General features: G+C 45.0%; 2 protein-coding genes across 2 annotated transcripts in view; both read left to right on the plus strand.

Annotated features, from left to right (window-relative positions):
- The first annotated feature begins 445 nt into the window (after window positions 1-445).
- SPP1 (secreted phosphoprotein 1) lies at window positions 446-7,933 on the plus strand. Its single transcript, XM_084626810.1, has 7 exons — window positions 446-596; window positions 1,950-2,016; window positions 2,122-2,172; window positions 4,764-4,868; window positions 5,278-5,322; window positions 6,021-6,290; window positions 7,119-7,933. The coding sequence occupies exons 2-7, from the start codon at window positions 1,963-1,965 to the stop codon at window positions 7,545-7,547; spliced, it is 954 nt and encodes a 317-aa protein (XP_084482936.1). The 5' UTR covers window positions 446-596; window positions 1,950-1,962; the 3' UTR covers window positions 7,548-7,933.
- A 4,584-nt stretch (window positions 7,934-12,517) lies between these two features.
- The window catches only part of PKD2 (polycystin 2, transient receptor potential cation channel), a 41,091-nt gene continuing 37,796 nt past the window's right edge, over window positions 12,518-15,812 (plus strand). Inside the window, exon 1 of the mRNA XM_084627524.1 lies at window positions 12,518-13,036. Within this exon, the coding sequence (XP_084483650.1) occupies window positions 12,574-13,036 (463 nt within the window). The 5' untranslated portion in view covers window positions 12,518-12,573. The remainder of the gene's footprint in view (window positions 13,037-15,812) is intronic.

Consider the following 15,812-nt stretch of genomic DNA (forward strand, 5'->3'; position numbering starts at 1 on the left):
GCTCCCAGTGCCCAATGTGCAATCCCATTGAAACCAACAGGGTAACACACACACATCACTGAGAGCAGAAGTTGACCCATTCTTTTTTAAGGGCAGTTTTTTATCCTCCGTGACACATTAACTAAGAGCTTTTCTCTCCCAAGCTTGGAAGGAGGAATGAAAGACTTCTGGACAGCTGTTGATTCTACCTTAAACAAAAGTAGAACACGTATGTGCCCTGAAGTCCTCCTACGTGATACTGAATGCTGTATATTCTAACTGTACTGAACTAAATGATATTGAACATAAGTAACATTTTAACCATGGAGTAGCTTTGTTTGCTTTGAAAGCCACAAAACCAAAGAGGAAGTGTAGGAGAATGTGGGCAGGACAGTGGCAAGAAACCTCATGACCTCATCCTTTCCGCCTCCAGGGGATTGGCTGGCTGATGTCTGGAACAGCATTTAAATTCCAGAAGGCTGCAGATGTCAAGCAGTAGAAGAGGAGAGAAAGGGAAGTCTGAATCCTTTCAGAGCAAATTGGCTTGAGCTGCTGCACAGTGAAAGCTAACAACAACCCTGTTAGATTCTACCCTTCTGATCCAGACACCACGAAAGGTAAATGCACATTTCATTACCTACCATTTGGTGCTGCATTAAGTTTTTATTCACATGAACCTCAGACAGTAGAATTTTGAATAGTCTAGTTTTTAGTTCAACTTTAAAAACATTCTAGTTCCTCTGCTGAAGGGTGAACCGTCAGAGCCGTAAAGTTGTCTTAAAGAGGGCTGCAGCACACTTTGTTAAATTATGATTTTAGATCTGTTCGTACATTTAGGGATGGAGGAAAGAGGTGGTTTAAATTCCTGCCACTGAGTCAAGTGCTGGAAATTTGAAGCTGCCATTTGAAAACAAAAGAGTGTACTGACAAAATGTAATCATTGTCCTGTCACATGCCACTTCTTCTGGCAGACTTGCAGGGCTTTGAATGAGCGCCCTGGATGGGATATTTTACTTTTCTTTTATAACAATTGAAATTTCATTACTTCTATACAGTATCTGTTTAATGCATTGTTTAGAACATAAGAACAGTCATAAGTGGTTCAGCCCAATGGTCCATCTAGCTCAGTATACTGTCTTCTGACAGTGGCAGGTACCAGATGCTTCAGAGGGATGAACAAAACAGGACAATTTATTGAGTGATCCACCTGCCGTTGTCCAGTCCCACCTTCTCGCAGTGAGAGATTTAGGGACACCAAATGTATTCTTTACTTAAAAGCAAATATCTCTGCCTCAAACTTCCGATTCTCATAGACTCTGCATGGGCTTTTTTGTTTTGGTTTTGTGTTCTGTTTTGTTTTTTTAATTTGTCCTTCAATACCTAATCAGATACATGGCCTCTTGGGTTCAAGTTTCTGGAAAGACTTGATCTACCAAAAAGCAGCTTTTGTTCATATGAATTGATTTTTGTATTCATTTTATTGCAACTTTAATTCAAATTCTGTTCTGAAAACTAGATCTATACTAACTGTAAGGGGGACAAAAAATAATTTGTCTTGCTTTCTCTGTTTGTATGAAACTAAATCTGTCCTTTATCAGCATTTTTCTTTTATTCCTAATACTTTTCCCTCATTAGCTCAAATCACCAGATTGCAGGACTACATTTTGTAAGGAACTGAACATCGTCAGCTCCTAGCTTAGCACTTTGAAGTGTCAGGTTTTAAATTCTTTACACCCCTTCTGGTGTGGGATTATTGAGATTCTGCTCCCCTCCTCTGATTCGCTGCAGAATGGGGCAGAGGGTGTAGAGACAGAGAGAGAGAGAGAGAGAGAGAGGTTGGCATGGAGAGTTTGAATCCTCAGTGGAAATTTCAGCTGAGCACAGTGAAACACAAGGAGAGAATCAAAAAGCTTATAGAATGTTTGCAATTTTTTCATATTGTCAGCTCACAGTGACAATATCTTTTCCAGGTATAATATCACAATGAAGATTGCAGTGTTTTGTTTGTGCCTCATCAGCATTGCCTTTGCATTACCAGTAAGTATATCAGACATGTAACAACAAGAAAAAAGTTGTATATTTCCTTCAAATATTAATAGTGAATGTATACTGAAAATTTCTTTCCTCTCTTCTCCCCGCAAGGTGAGTAAATCAAAGCGTCATGCCATCTCAGAGAGCTCTGAAGAAAACCATGTAAGCTTCTTTTACAATTCATCTTCTCTATCATTCACTTACTACTTATTTAATCATCACCACGTCAGCTATGTTAAATTGCACTTTCTGATTCATTGTAACTATAGCTGTTCACAAAACTTTATCTAACTTGAATTTTATGGCCAGATTCTCATCTAGTGTAAATCAGTATAGCTTCATTGACTTCTGTGGAACTGTGCCAATTTACACCATCTGGGTATCTGGCCTAATACCTTTAAAAGATGTGCCCTTGTGTATCTTTATAGATCCATTTGTTTAATCACAAACTTTTAAACTCAAGCTTTTTTTTTTTTGCTTTTTTTTTTTTAAAGGAGTTACAGTATGGCATAGTCTTGATGATTCACACCAATCACTGTGAGCCAGATTCTGATACTTTTATTCATCTTGAGTAGCACATTACTCCATGAATGGACCCACTAATTTCAATGGGACTGTTCTCCGGGTATGGTACTACTCAAGGTCAAGAAGGGTATCAGAATCCAGTGCTGTAAGCTCACCCCCAAATCTCACAAGTTACCGTAGAAGTGGAACTAATGAGATTTAAAAATCAAGGACACCTCATTATAACACAAACATGTTTTGATACGTTTCACTTGTATATTTATATGCACTACTCCACAGGATGCTATTAAATGTATTGCAGAATATTTTGCAAAAGTCACAATATATTTAAGGATGAGTTTCATATTCAAAAATAGATAGATCCGCATTAAATGCATGGACAGAACACTCTGATAAATGTATAGAACAGCCCACTATCCAAAGGCCTGATCCTGTGAAGTACTCCACCTCCTCAGCTCGAATGGATTCGAAGGTGCTCAGCACCTGACAGGAGGTGCTCTGCACAACGTAGGATAGTGTCAAAGGAAAGGTTAATTTATGGTGTATTTGGATGTGTGTGCCTGCATGTATTTGTCAAATAGTTCTACATCACATACTGCTGATTTAATGAGCACACACCACACTTTGCCCTTATACTCTGTGCCGCCCCAGTGAAGTCACTGAGACGCGACCAGATATGTTAGTCAAGAGAGAGTTGGGCTCCGACAGGCCAGAAAATGACTAGCCACAGCAGAAGTGTTCAAAGAGGGGAAGAAGCCAGGGCAATCACAGTCCTTGCATAGTAAGAGCTCCCTCCTACTGCATCTGAAGCATTGGCCACCCCAAATGAGCACAGAGTGGTAATGAGGAAGTGGGGACATAATTTCTCTCCCTCCATGCAGCTCTGCAGGTGCCCAATGGGGAGTATGTGGCACCCCTTATGTGGTGTGGCAGAAAGCATGCTCACCCTGCACCCTGGATCCCTGAGCTCCAGCCTGAGCCCAAACGCAGTGAAACAGCCCTTCAGCTCATTCCCTGTGAGCCCTGGCACAGGCCAGCTGTAGGTTTTTCTTTGCTGTGTAGACATACCCTGAAGGAGATTGTGCCTCCTAATGATCACACTGGGACATTGCCACTCCACACAGCTCCTTTCTTAGAGCTATATCAGTCAATGACATTCTTGTTTCTTACCTTGAGAGAGAAACCCTGTTTGGGCAAGGGACTCTTCTGTTTTTTTCTTTAGAAAATAAATGACATAATTGGTCCAGGTGCCAGTTAATGCTTAACCCTTGTGCCTCACATACAATGATTGCCTAGTAACCACAGGTAATCAGGTCACACACCAATACAGGCTCAGACCAATGACTGCAATAGTGATCGCATGCCTGCAGGGTTGCAATGAGTAAGCTAATAAAGGCAACTGGACCTGATTCTCCTCTCATTTACATTGGTTTTACACTGCTGTAACGACATTGACTTCAATGGAGTTACTTTGATTTATAAAAAGAAAAGGAGTACTTGTGGCACCTTAGAGACTAACCAATTTATTTGAGCACAAGCTTTCGTGAGCTACAGCTCACTTCATCAGATGCATAAAGTGGAAAGTATGCATCTGATGAAGTGAACTGTAGCTCACAAAAGCTTATGCTCAAATAAATTGGTTAGTCTCTAAGGTGCCACAAGTACTCCTTTTCTTTTTGCGAATACAAACTAACACGGCTGCTACTCTGAAACTTTGATTTATGTCAGTGTAAATGAGAGGAGAATTAAGCCCCTTATTTGATTTTATGTATTTTATGTAGAGAGTGGTGCAACCCACAACATTTGGATCCAAATCCAAACTTCCCCAAAACTAGGAGGTGTTTGGTTCTGCGGGTGGAGGAGGAGAGAGTGTTCTGACTATTACTGACACAGGAACCAGCTGCAAAATTCTGATCTGAACCTTCACAAGGCTGTTTACCTTACCTTAATGTTTACCTCCAGGAGTTTGGTACAGGCACACCTCTAATATTATGTCCTTTCACATCTAAATGTATATTTGGATTGTGGACTTCTTCTGCACTTTATTCCCATCTGAGTAAATGATTAAAAACAAATGAGCTCCAAAGGGAGCAGGTACTTCACATGCCATATCTGTGTGAAAATGAGTTCCTCTGATTAAAGCAGATTCACCATTTGCGTTCTCCTCAAGTCATATGCTCCTATATGCTTCATCTTGAATTGTGACCTTGGTTCTTATTATTTTCCAGGATTCCGGGAGCCATCATTCTCACAGACATCACCACCAGCAGGTGCATACACAATCACGTATGAGACCAGCACAAACACAAGAACTTCTGGTGCCACCTCAGCAGGTATCTAAAGCCACTCTATACAGCGACCTGCAGAAATGGTTAGAAGAGAAATTTATAGAAACCCTGCTTTGGTAGGAAAATTTTGTACAGTAAGAAAGGTAGCATATAAGACCCTTACTGATAGCCACAATGGTAACTAATGCAAGCATGGAGCTTCTATCATCTCCCAGAATAACAGACCTAGAAGAAGGTTAAAATTAGAGCAGGTGGAATTTTTCTAATTTCCTACAAAAATGCATCACAATTCTTGTTGTTGCCATTTTTATACCAGCTGGTCAAAATTTCTCAAAGTCGAAAAAATCTGAATTGTTTCCACAATTTTTGTGGGAAACTTGTCATAATTTTTTTTTACCAGCTTTATTAGGTATGTTTCTCCACATTTACATGTACTTTTCATATTCTTTTTCAGAGCCATTTTTCTTCAGAAGAAAGTGTTGAGGACACGGAGCAGCAGGTAAGTTTTCATTGACACCTCAAGCCTTATTGTATACAGCACAGCAGCAACCCTATCACAATATCTATTTTTTCTAACAACAGCCTCCTCCAAACTAGTTCTTCAGACATCTGTTTCTAAGTAAAACAGAACTCCTGGCAGGATCGATGAAACGTAAAGCAACCAGGTTTCTAAAATTTGCACAGCAGCTTACAGAACCTGAGGCTCTAGTCTCCTGCTGCAAAATGTAATTAGCTTCCACTGAAGGGTTGGGAGAATGGGATCTGAATAACAAATTATATTGAAGAAATCAGCATAGTAGATCCCCAAACAATCTACATAGTGTTAAACCAGAGGGATCCACAAGTGCGTATTTGATGGACGTCAGCCTCTAAACAAATTCTGCATCTGTAGCGAAACCATTTATGACAAAACCTCAATTAATGAACAAACCTACTCAAACATACATAAACCTGAAGGACAAATCTTAGGACAAATCATAGTCTCTTTGCTCAAGGAATGTGTCTCACCATGGGAGTAGCCTGGAGCTGCTACCACATTTACCATGCCATGGTAGGATCTTATCTGCCTGCCTCAGCTTTAGAATGTACAACAGTGTCATATACTTTGAGGGAGCCGCAAAGAGACACTGTAATAACCTCACATCTATAACAACGCAATTGCATGCTGCACTATTAAATTGTTTCTATGCTTTTCAGAGCCTTCCCAAACGAGCAAGTGTAAGTAACGAAGATGACGGTGATCATGATGATAATGATTCCAATGACACGGATGAATCAGATGAGGATATTGTCACCTATTTTCCCACTGAAGCCCCAGTAACTACGCCTTTAACTCCTGTCGTCCCCACAAGAGGAGATAATTCAGGCAGAGGAGACAGTGTGGCCTATAGAATGAGGGCAAAAGCAAAGCTGGTAGACGTATACCATAAGGACAAGTCTAGCAAGCTCTACAAAGCTTCGGGAAAGGTAAATACCATTTGGCAATGGTTCCTGGGTTACCATAAATGGAGGATGATGTTCAAAACGGAAATTTCTTTGTGGGCATTAGCTGTGGAGGGGATTGACAAGTCACAGGCAAAATTAGAGGGGTGTATTTCCACTTGTTATGGATACATAACTCATTAAAGTTAATAAGTATTATATTCCTATATGCACTGAGACAGGAAAATAGTCCCACTGTTCCAGGTGGCCAGCAGCCACACAGTATAATCATGTGTGAGACCTGAGGCCCGTAGTGAACTGATGTTTCATATAGTACTATAAAACATTTGTTATAGCTCTGTAAATGTACTCGGTGCTTTGAAGAGCATGGATAACCTCAGGGGTGGTGGAACCAGGAGGGCAAGTGCCCTCGCACTGGAAATATTGTGGGAGCTTGACCACTGCCTAAACTTGTGCACATCTTGTGAGTGGGTGTGGGGTGGGGTGCAGTGGTGAAAGCAGGAGGAAGAAGGGCTGGAATCATGATGGGGAGCAGGAAATGGGAGGGGTGGAATGTGCCCAAGAGCAGGTAGGAACCCCCAGGACCCTCCTTCCCAGCCTGGAGCAGGCTGCCCTCAGCCAAGTCTCAGTACCTCCCCTTGCTCCCCCTCTGATCTCATGCCCTCCGTCCAATAACCTATAGGTTTTGAAGATCACCTGTTAGTCTCTAAGGTGCCACAGGTACTCCTTTTCCTTTTTTTAACTCAAAAGGCATGCCCTGTTTCAGTGAAGTATTGCAGTGTTCAGTGATTCATTGGCTCCTCATAATCTAGGATGCCTGTTCATTATGCTTTACCTTTATGTTTGGCACAGTTCATCGTACATGATGTCACAGAGGAGGATGACAGCACACCAGACGCAGAAAGCCAGCAGGTGGATTCCTCCAAAGCCCCATGTGCTGCATGCCGCTTTCCAGGGAAATTTGACATGAGCGTGGAACTGGATGACAGAAGTAACATTCAGGACAGCAATGAAGTCAACAGGAGGTCATATGATAAGAGCATGGAAAATGACAGCCAACAGCAGCTTGACAGTGTGGAGGCAGACAGCGACAACAGCAAACCTGATGTCACAGAAGACAGTCACATGAGCAATGAAAGCACAGAACAGCAGCAGGCCCAAACTGAGGACCTGCAGCAGGTTGATGTTGTCGCTGAAGTCAATGACAGCCGTCAAACTGCTGAGAGCACTGAAGACACTCAAGACCATAGCAGCATTGAAGACAATGAAGTCATTCTTTAAAACAGAAAAAAAAAAATCATTTTTTTTTTTTTAGTTAAGAGGAAACATTCATTTCAAGAATTGTTTGCAAATGTAAACACATTGTGATTTTGATCTCTAGCTGTAGCAGTGGTTAGTGGCAACTTTATTAACCAGGCAAACTCAAGTATGTTGTATTAGCTCTCCTTTCCATTACAGAAATGTAAGCCCTCCTACTGCGTATTTTACTGTGCTTCTGTGATGTGTTTGTGATTCTGTTATGAAGAGAAATATAGAGAAGCAAGAGAAATATAGTTTTACACACAGAGCAAATGTTACCTGTTATGATACTGTACTTTAATGGTTTTAGAATTCCAGTGTATATTTTGTTGTATTTTGTGAGTTCAATAAAACTACAAAACCCTGTACTTTGTGTCAATGTAATTATTGGAGACTACACATCATACTGATCTCACCAATTCTTGCTCAGAAAAAATGAGCTATTTGTTTTGATGAACATTACCACTTTAATTTCCTAAAATATGAACGATATTTAGTCACAAAAGTTTTAGGAGTATACAAATGCATTCAAAATTAACAGGGACTTCTTCCGTTATCACAAAGAGTTATCCTTACTTTAACAACAAATTGTTCTTTTAAAAAAATGGAATCTTATAATCACTATTTATTTACACTCACATTGGCTGCTAATGTCACGACTTCAGATTTATCCCGTCCCTACAATACACACACAAATTGACTGCAAAATAATTTAACTGTACCCTCAAAATATTATTTAACATATTGTTAAAATTAAATACCATGCTGCCCACTATGGGCCCAGTTCTGCTCCCAAAGAATGCACCATCAAAAACTTTTATCTGCTTCAGTGGGAGCACAATCAAGCTCTTTCCTTCTGTCTATCCCTTCTATATTTAAACTACCATTTCTACTTTTTTGGTCTTGCATGCTAAACTGCGGCATTTCAGTTGCCAAAGTAATGAGTTACTCCGGTTTTAATCCTACCCAAGTCAGTAATTGGTGATTTATGTGGCAGTCTCCACTCCCGATAGAAATCCAAAAAGGAGTTTGTCATGTGTAACGTTACCTAGTAACACAAACAAACAAACAAACGTGTTCCCCCAAAGATTTTCTCAAACTATTTATACAAGGACTTTGTAAAATTCACATTTTGGATCCACATACTAATATTCTCCTTTTGTATTCAGCAGCCACTAAACAACAATCTGACATATTTTTGCTTCGTAACAATGGCTAAACCAGGACAGAATATGAAAGACAGTAGAGATTTTTGGATCTAAAAACTCTCCATGAAGCTGCAATAAATTTTCACTTTACTGAGTCTGTAAATGATTTCAAAAGGGGCCTTGTTTTTGTTTTGCATTTCACGTTTTAAACTTAAAAGTCTGACAAGTATTTGAATTTTTTAACTAAATCAGTAGCTTGCAAGTATTACCTCTAGTGGCATGATTCTAAAGCTAAAAAATGTTAATTTCTCTCAATAGCAATACAGTGAAAATTACTTCTGTGTTGAATCTCAGTTTTGAAAAAAGTACAGAATGAGTAAATTTAATCCAATTATGGAGTACATTTAATCAACTGCTAAAAGAATTTGTGTCCATACGGAATATTTACTCTGTGACAAGAAAATGACGTTCTAAAACCTTTAAATCATAGTCTAAAGCAGAGGTCACCAACTGGTTGATCACGATCAACTGGCCGATCCTGGTTGATCGACTGGTCGATCCTGGAGCCTCTGCCAGTTGATCGTGATCTCCGGCCGCTAAAAGTCCAGCGGTGCAATGGGGCTAAGGCAGGGTCCCTGCCTGCCCTGGCCACATGCTGCTCCCAGAAGTCCTTCTGCCCCAGCCCGGAGCTTCCTCCTGCACCCAAACTCCCTCCCAGAGCCAACACCCTATACCCCAACAGTCTGCCCCAGCCCGGAGCCCCCACCTGCACTCAAACTCCCTCTCACAGCTTGACCCCCTCCTGAACCCCTGCCCCAGACTCAGCCTGGAGCCCCCTCCCACACTCTGAATGCCTAGGCCCCAGCCCAGAGCCCTCATCCCCACCCCCCCGCCCCAGCGTGGTGAAAGTGAGTGAGAGTGGGGGACAGTGAGTGATGGAGGGAGGGGAGGAATGGAATGAGCAGGGCGGGGCCTTGGAGAAGGGGTGGGGCCTCAGGGAAGGGACAGGGTAGATCCTGGCTTGCACTTAAATTCAAAAAGTGATCCTGTGCGTAAAAAGGTTGGAGACCACTGGTCTAGAGAAACAAAGTCTAAAATGAAAACAACAAATGAAGAATGGCGGAGAAGGGGGAAAAAACCTTATAATAAAAGGCAAAAGCATAGGAACTATGCTCACAAAAATGTTTGTTTTTACTATAAAGACCTGTAATTAAATAAACCTGCTGGCTCATTCCTAGATCTTTTCCCCCCCTTGCTCTCTGCTGAGCTGGGGGGAAAGCAGAACACTGTATTGCCCTGTCCAGTCGCCAGTGTTCAGAAAAAAGGAAATAATATTCTCAGATCAAAGGGGATTATTATGCTTGGGACAAAGCCACAGGCTTCCTCAGAGCCAGAACAGCAACCTGACTGGGCTGCGGGAGAGACAGCTGGGCAACAAGTGGCAAAGAGGCGGGTAGAGCTCTTGCTCTTGGCAGGTAGCTAATAGCAGCCAGCAGTAGGCAGTAGCACAGCAGAATTGCCACCCCCACAGGTCAGACCCAAAAATATTATGAGATTTTTTTTTCTAAGAAAATAGTAGGCTGTGTTTTTAGTCAGTCTTTTGATTTTTAACGCCCCCTCCCCAGCCGCAATGTGTGTGACAGTTAACGTTGCCCAATATGATTGAATAAGGTGATTTTGGCATTTGCTGCAGGAGGCCAAGGCAATACTGGGACGTTGCACAGGGTTTACAAGGACACTCTGCTATCTTCATGATCTTAGCCTGGATGGCCTTCATAACCCTAAGGGCTGGGTGGGTTAGGGAGTCGTTTACTAGTGTGGCCTAGGATATTTGCACCTTTTGACTCCAGCAGCCCAACTAAAAGAGTCCTCAGTTACACAAAGTGTGATAGTGTTTATGGGAACTCACTGAGAGGTAGATCCCATAGAATTTAGGGCTCAGCGTGCTTACAGCGCTTGCCTCCACACAGGTGGTACACGTAGAATGCGGCCACTGTATAACACCACTCACAGCAACAATGGTGTCAGTTACAGATTAACTATTCCCTAACTTGGCTCATTTCTTGTAGGCATCACCATAGAAATTAGTTGTGAAGAGAGATTTGTTTAGCAAAGGTGTTCCATGAACAGGGCCTTGCCAAATTCCCGGTCCATTTTGGTCAATTTCATGGTCATAGGATTTTAAAAATTGTAAATTTCATAATTTCAGCTATTTAAATCTGAAATTTCACAGTACTGTAATTGTAGGGGTCCTGATCCAAAAAAGTAGGGGTGGCATGTTATGGTGCTGCCTTCAGAAGTGGTTGCCTGGCCCACAGCCACTGCCCTCCAGCCACCCAACTCTGAAGTCAGCATAGAAGTATGGGTGGCAATACCTTGACCCCCCTGAAACTCCCTTTTGAGTCAGAACCCGTAATTTGAGAAATGCTGGTCTCCCCTATGAAATCTATACAAGCACAGAAAAGACCAGATTTCATGGGTGGAGACCAGATTTCACAGTCCATGATGCATTTTTCACGGTTGTGAATTTGGTAGGGCCCTGTCCATGCCTAAGGGCAGCATGGAAAAAAAATGCAAAGACAGTTGTGGAAGAAGAGGGGACACGCACACACAGACTAAAGCTTTGGTGGGGTGGAGGAAGTGAGTGAAATAGCCAGTTCAATTTGGGGTATATGCCAATGAATAAGCACACTAACCTTTCCCCAAACCTTCAGGCTGGCCCTGTGTATGTGATCCTAATGACCAGGAGCCTGTCTGCATCTTTGAACTGTGGTAAAGAATTGTATTGTCGGCTCACCCCAAATGCTAAGAGTGGCTTTGGGTGGAGCTCTCACAGAAACACTGGCAGACAAAGCAAATCATCATCTTGATTTATTATTAGCGACTGACAGAAGATCTACAGTACAGGGTCACTGAAATGGCAGGGACCCTGCGCTGGCCAGGGATGATTTCTGGTGTGTGTAGGTTTCTTGTATGTGTGTGTTTGGGGTCGATGAATGTGTCTGTGTGCGCGTGCATTGCACGGGGGTGCACACAGGGGCTGGATGGATGCAGGTGCAGGGGGAGTTAGGAGGATGCGAGGGTAAAAAGGTAGATGGGGGGCACGTGGCTGTGGAGGGAGGATGTCGGTGTGTAACGGGGTGTACGGGGAGGGAATGGGTCAGGGCTGGCCGGCGGAAAGGAGGAGGCGGCGGATGGCCAGCAGTGGGTGTGTGGGGCTGCGCGCTGGCTCCGCAGCCGCGGTTCCGCCTGGGTTTGAGGCGGGAGGGATCTTTCTCTCTCCCCCCTGCGCCCACCCGGGGCCGCGAAGAATGGTGGGCGGGGGGCTCTGGGGGCCGGTCGGGGCGGGGTTCGCGGGTGGGGGCGGGGGGCTGTCCGGGCCCGGGGCGGGGGCGGGGGGCGGGGCTCGCGGGTGGGGGCGGGGGACTGTCCAGGCCCGGGGCGGGTTCCGGGGGCGGGGTTCGCGGGTGGGGGCGGGGGGCTGTCCAGGCCCGGGGCGGGTTCCGGGGGCGGGGCTCGCGGGTGGGGGCGGGGGGCTGTCCGGGCCCGGGGCGGGGCTCGCGGGTGGGGGCGGGGGGCTGTCCAGGCCCGGGGCGGGTTCCGGGGGCGGGGCTCGCGGGTGGGGGCGGGGGGCTGTCCGAGCCCGGGGCGGGGGGCGGGGCTCGCGGGAGGGGGTGGGGGCGGGGGGCTGTCCGAGCCCGGGGCGGGTGCGGGGGGCGGGGCTCGCGGGTGGGGGCGGGGGGCTGTCCGGGCCCGGGGCGGGGCTCGCGGGTGGGGGCGGGTTCTGGGGGGGCCCAGGGCGGCAGGTCTGCGCGCGGTCTCGCCCCGCCCCGCGGCGTCTGGGCGGCTGCAGCGGGCTGATGGCGGGGACCGGAGGCGCCAGGGCCGCGCTCTCCTCCCCGGGCGGCGGGGGACCGCTGGGGCTGGGACTGGAGCTGGGGCGGATTCAGGGACCCGCGGGCGGGCCCTACTCGCCGCCGCCCTCCTCCTGCTCGCGGCAGGCCTGGAGTCGGGACAACCCGGGCTTCGAGCCGGAGGAGGCGGCGGCGGCGGGGCCGGTGCTGCGGATGGAGATGGACGTGGAGTGGGGCAGCCGCGGGGCCGCCGCCTCCTCCCCCTCCCCCGGCGCCAGCAGCGCCCGGGGCCCGGCCGGGGAGCCTGACAGCGGCCGGCGGCGGCGCCGGCGGGGGGAACGCGGCGTGGGGGCGGCTCCGTGTCCCAGCCCCGCCGGGGGGGACCCGCTGGCCCCGCACCTGCCCCCGGATGGGGCCCCTCTGCCCCGTCGAACCGCCTGGGCCAAGCGGCTGGCGCGCCGCCTGCGAGGTAGGAGCCAGCCCCGCTCTACGACCTACCCCCCCCGGGTCCTGCCCCCTCCCGTGTTGTGCCCCCCTTTTCCTGCCCCATGGGCTGCTCCCCGTGTTCTGCCCCCCCCGCCCCATGGGCTGAGACCCCCCCAGCTTCCCTCACATTCAGGCCCTGGAGTCCTCTCACCTAGTCACACACCCCCCCGGCTTTCAGCCCTTGCCCCTTGTGTTCGCCATTTGGACCTAGTACTCCATTCCCGCAAGCGCTCTGGCTCTTGCCTCTTTTAGATCCTTTCACCCCCACGTTGGCTACCCCCCCCCCACACACACATCTGTTCACAACCTCGGCCCCTTGTTTTAAACTGCCCCAAGCTCTTTGCCTTTCTTGCTTGTGCTGCTTCTCCCAGGGTGTCAGTTGCAGGGGATGCTTTGTAGGGAAGAGAGCACACTGAGAAAAGGTAGGTCAGGCTGCATCCAGAATGTGCAACCCTGTGTGTGACCTTTTAATGGATTTTTTACCACGAGTCCTCCCTTTTTTTTTTTTGACATTGCAGAGTAGCTCACTGGGGGGGTAGGAAGTCAGCTGGGGTTCAGTTTTGTGGGGGAGAAGTCATGGGCAAAAGCCCCACAGTGTTTTTCTGTTTTGTTTTTTATAGTTGCATAACATCAATATTCATAAAAATTAAAAGGCTTCTGTATTTTAGACTCAGGATTTTTCTTCATTTCAAAGAAAATCTTTGTAACTGTAAAAGTGAATGGTGAATGGAGTGAACCGCTTTTTCCATAAAGTTTGCAACTAGATAGATAATCTGAACTGGTGCAAGCTGGCAAATATTAGGTGACACAAAGTGAACAGATCTATCAAACTACATTCAGTTTCAGGCCTGAGGTTTGCAAATCGGACAGTTGCTTGTCCTTTTATTAATGACATCCCCCAAAAATTTTTGATATAAAAATATTCTGTGAATTGAGCCATCTCATGTCAAAACAAAATGCCCTGTATTTATTTGGATGTGAAAGTCAAAAGTGCACTGTTTAGGTATGCAGCATGCATGCTCTGCATCAATTTTTGTGAAAGATTGCACAATGAAATAAGTTCCTGTTTTGTGGTGTGAGATTGAAAAGTGGACAGTAGTGATTGATTATAGTATATAAAAATAATTATTGTTGTTTGATGGATTTATGGCCTTTAGCATTGTTCCTTGAATGTTATATGTGTGTATAGCTAGTGCTTGGAAAAGGAGCTGGCTTGACAGATGTAGAAAGTGAAGTCCTTTTTTTTTTTTTAACCAAGAAACAGGTACAGTCTAGGCAACTGTAATAAGTTTCCCATATTCCCCTTCTGATATACTTTGCCATGTTTGTCTACATTTAAAAAATAGTCTGAACATGACTGCAAGTACTTGAATTAGATGGCACAATACTGACCATGACTTTGTGATGATCACATAACTTAATACTATTGGATCAATTGTGGTTTGTGAAACAGTATTGAAAACAATCATGACTACGCTAATATGATCAGTGCTAGCATTAGAACAGTTTTCAATACTGGTTTGTGGAACCTGTTGATAAAGATGATTGACTGTACAAAACACCACTTTCAGCAGCAGTTAATCTTTTAGTGTGGATCCAGCTTTTGTCCCCAACTAGCTGAAAAAGACATTTTATTCCTCTGCTAGTCCTCTGAACTATCCAGTTACCTTAATATAATTTTTTAATGATTGGCCACTCCACGCTGGGGTAGGAAGACATTGCCTGCTGTACAGTTCAAACTTTGTCAGTGTATGCCCTCAGGAAATCTGTTTTTTAAAATACGCAATGATCCTACTGTACTACAGTTGAACTGGTTTTAGAACAAGTGGGAATATTTTTTTGGACAAGTCCTTCCACTGACTTGCAGCACAGGGAGCTGGGCCTGAAGTGGAATTAGCATCTGAGAGGAAGACGTTGCCAGGAGAATAAATTGCAAGGTATGGTTCTGTCAGTCAGGGAGATCAGTCTAACACAAATTTCTCAGGCAAAATAAGCAATTTGGAAGGTGGTGCACATCGGTCATTGAAAATTACCTTTTTTTGTGGTGCAAGCCCATGTTGAATCACCAGATCCTCTTGGTATGATGTTCTAGCATGCAGTCTATTGGTGACTGATTTAGTTCTCTTTATGCTGTTGGGTGGGATGTCACTAGTAAAGTGCATGCTTTGTGGAAACTGGTGGGCCTACATTTTATGGTTTTGCAAGATAAGAAAATAAAATTTTAAATTACTAATGTCCTCTAGTTGCTTGGGGCATTCTGCATATTCAGATATATTTTACTTAAATGTATGGGTCCCTTTTGGAAGAAAAATAGCTTGGTTTTGTTTGACTAATATTCGGCTTGTATATGCTAGATGCTTAGCGCCCTCAACTCCCACTGACTTCAGCCCAGTATTTAAATGGTGTGAATCACATGTAAGTATAGCTAAAGTTACTACAGAAGCCTCTCTTCAGTTTCTGAGTGAAGAAAAGATGTTATTACTATACACTATAAATTCTCAGAGTTTAGAGACAGCACTTATTTTTGCAAGCAGTTACGGACAGATAGTGTCCTTTCCTAGCACATCTATAACAACAATCTTCTCTAAAGAGGATAGTGGATATAGGGTAAGTAATGAAAGAGAGAGGTTCCAAGTCTGAAATGTTAAGGTACAGATTGAAGGATGCTTACTACAGATAAACTGAACACCTTTATATCAAGGCCTAGTGAAATTCACTGTAGCATAACTTAAGGAACTATTCAATCTAGAATTGGAAAC

The sequence above is a fragment of the Lepidochelys olivacea genome, assembly GCF_965140295.1.
Source record: "Lepidochelys olivacea isolate rLepOli2 genome assembly, chromosome: 4".
NCBI classification, from domain to species: Eukaryota; Metazoa; Chordata; order Testudines; family Cheloniidae; genus Lepidochelys; species Lepidochelys olivacea.

Bases quoted from the DNA above. Each gene is read 5' to 3' on its own strand.
- SPP1 (XM_084626810.1), top strand. From the start codon at position 1,963: ATGAAGATTGCAGTGTTTTGTTTGTGCCTCATCAGCATTGCCTTTGCA. The intron at 4,869-5,277 runs GTATCTAAAGCC...ATTCTTTTTCAG, and splicing joins TTCTGGTGCCACCTCAGCAG to AGCCATTTTTCTTCAGAAGA. The intron at 5,323-6,020 runs GTAAGTTTTCAT...TATGCTTTTCAG, and splicing joins TTGAGGACACGGAGCAGCAG to AGCCTTCCCAAACGAGCAAG.